At 53.3% G+C, this 2,007-nt stretch overlaps 1 protein-coding gene across 1 annotated transcript; it reads right to left on the reverse strand.

Moving 5' to 3' along the window:
• Positions 1–722: 722 nt before the first annotated feature.
• NGA_2082620 (dna ligase) lies at positions 723–1,471 on the reverse strand (the record flags this gene model as incomplete). Its single annotated transcript, XM_005853761.1, has 1 exon — positions 723–1,471. A coding segment is annotated over one exon (749 nt), but the record flags the coding sequence as incomplete, so codon positions are not given.
• Positions 1,472–2,007: the final 536 nt, after the last annotated feature.

Genomic DNA, 2,007 nt, shown 5'->3' on the forward strand with positions numbered 1-2,007 from the left:
GTGCGCGAATAATCATGTAATTTGTTGAGACCTGTGTGATGGTACGTTGCCAACTTCAGCAGGGCTTCATGGATCGGGTGGACGCTCAGCTGAAACCTCGTGACATGCATTGAGGCAATTCACACACCTGCCTACGACACAAAAGGGTCCAACATAAGATGCGTGATTTAATAATATATCCGCACTATCCAGAAGCTGTACGGTGGAATAATGGGCAATTTACTGCCAAGACATGGTGCTATACGGAAGGGGAGAAGGGGCATGACGGGGTTGGACACAAGATACACCTGGCGGAGGCGACCTAACGGACTTTTCCTTGGCTTTTTTTCCCCTTTTTATGGGTTTTCGAGGCATACCCACTTCGGAAGGGTAAATCATCGTTTGAAAAGCGGTCGCGTTTTGAAATGATGCGGTGGTCGTTTGAGGCAGTTTTTGGTCCTTTGCGGTTGCTGTCGAATGTCCATCATTCGTCCATTGTCTATTCCAAAGTAAACACCCCTCTCCCTAGATGGTTTTCAATAACGCTTGCGTTCCGGTCTTTTTACATTACTTGCTTTTTAAAACTTACAAAATGTCTTCCCATTCCTCCTCTCGCTCCTCTACTGCCTCTTCCTTCTCTTTGCCGTTCATTGCCCCTCCTTTCTTCCTTCCCCCGTCCTTATCATCCCCATCCACGTCCACCCTCCGCACTTGCATTCGGAACAACTCCGCTATTTGGCCTGCAGTCGTGGCGTCTTCCACTCCCTTATCGCTTCGTATCTTTAAAAATCTGGGAAACCTCAAGGAGAATCCTCGTTGGGCATCCACGATGCCCACCCCCGCCTTGTGGACTGGAGACAGGGTCAATTCTGCCCCGCGTACCTCCCACACTTGGCAAGGCTCGAACCACACCGCACATGTCTCTCCTGTCCTGACGTATGACTTGGGATTCTCCAACAAGCGGCCTTCTTCCTGGTAAAACGCGGTCAGCTCGGTGTACATGGCGTCCGTCAGCCCCGACATGCACCGACAAAGTGATTGAAGTTCATCGGTTTCGGGGTTAAAGCACGCGAGGAGGATGGGAGAAAACCAGCCTGCTTTGCGGCCATTGCCCCACCTTGGGAACGAACAAGAGAAAGGAGGGATGATGGGGGGAATAGGGTTCAGGAAAATGGTAACATAGCAATGCACCTTCATCTTCGTCACCGTTGATCTGCCAATATCACAGAGAGATGATGGAGCGAAGAAAGGCCAAAGACGGGTACAACGGCATGAGAAAAGGATGGGCGTGGTATACCCGGAACCGGACGAGAAAGCGACGTACCAGGCACCGATGGGGACGAGGTCGAGGGTGTCGTGCAGCCCCTCCACGTAGTCGCGCTTGACCTTGAGCCAGGAGTCCGTCCTTTTCGAGGGCTCGTATTCGTGGGGCAAAGACTTGCACTGCGGACAGATGGAGGAAAAGAAAGAAAGAAAATTAGACGGGGCGTGAGGGCTCATGTGGCAGTAGCACGACATTAGATTCCCTGACAAGCTCGAGTTGCCTCTAGCGGAGAGGAGGGATGAGGACGGAGGGATGAAGGAGGCGATACGGGGAGGGAGGAGGAGGGGGGGTCCGTAAAGTCCTCTGGACCCCAGCCTAGTTCGCTCCTACTTTTACTCCCACTCTTCTCACAGTGGATGTTTTCCCATATCTTGAGTCGTGCACATTCTACTTCCGCCTTCCCTCCTCCCCTCCATCTCAAACTCCCTCGCTTCTGACCATGATCCCCTCGCAGCCAGCCTCCAGTGCCTCGGTGAAAAATTCCTGGACCTTCTCGGGGTCATTCGTCTCCGTGTGTGCAGCAAACGCAAAGCGGCCTTCAAAGCCTCCCTCACTCCCTCCCTCCCCTCCCTCCAACAACGGCCCAAACAAGGAATAGAGACGAGCCCGGCGCGAGGAGAGCGGCTCCTTCACGTAAGATTGGCCGTTGAGGAAGAGGAGGTCAAAGGCAAAGACGCAGACTTGAACCCTCACGCCCTCCGCCG

The sequence above is a fragment of the Nannochloropsis gaditana genome (assembly GCF_000240725.1).
Source record: "Nannochloropsis gaditana CCMP526 unplaced genomic scaffold scaffold750, whole genome shotgun sequence".
In the NCBI taxonomy this organism is placed as follows: Eukaryota; class Eustigmatophyceae; order Eustigmatales; family Monodopsidaceae; genus Microchloropsis; species Microchloropsis gaditana.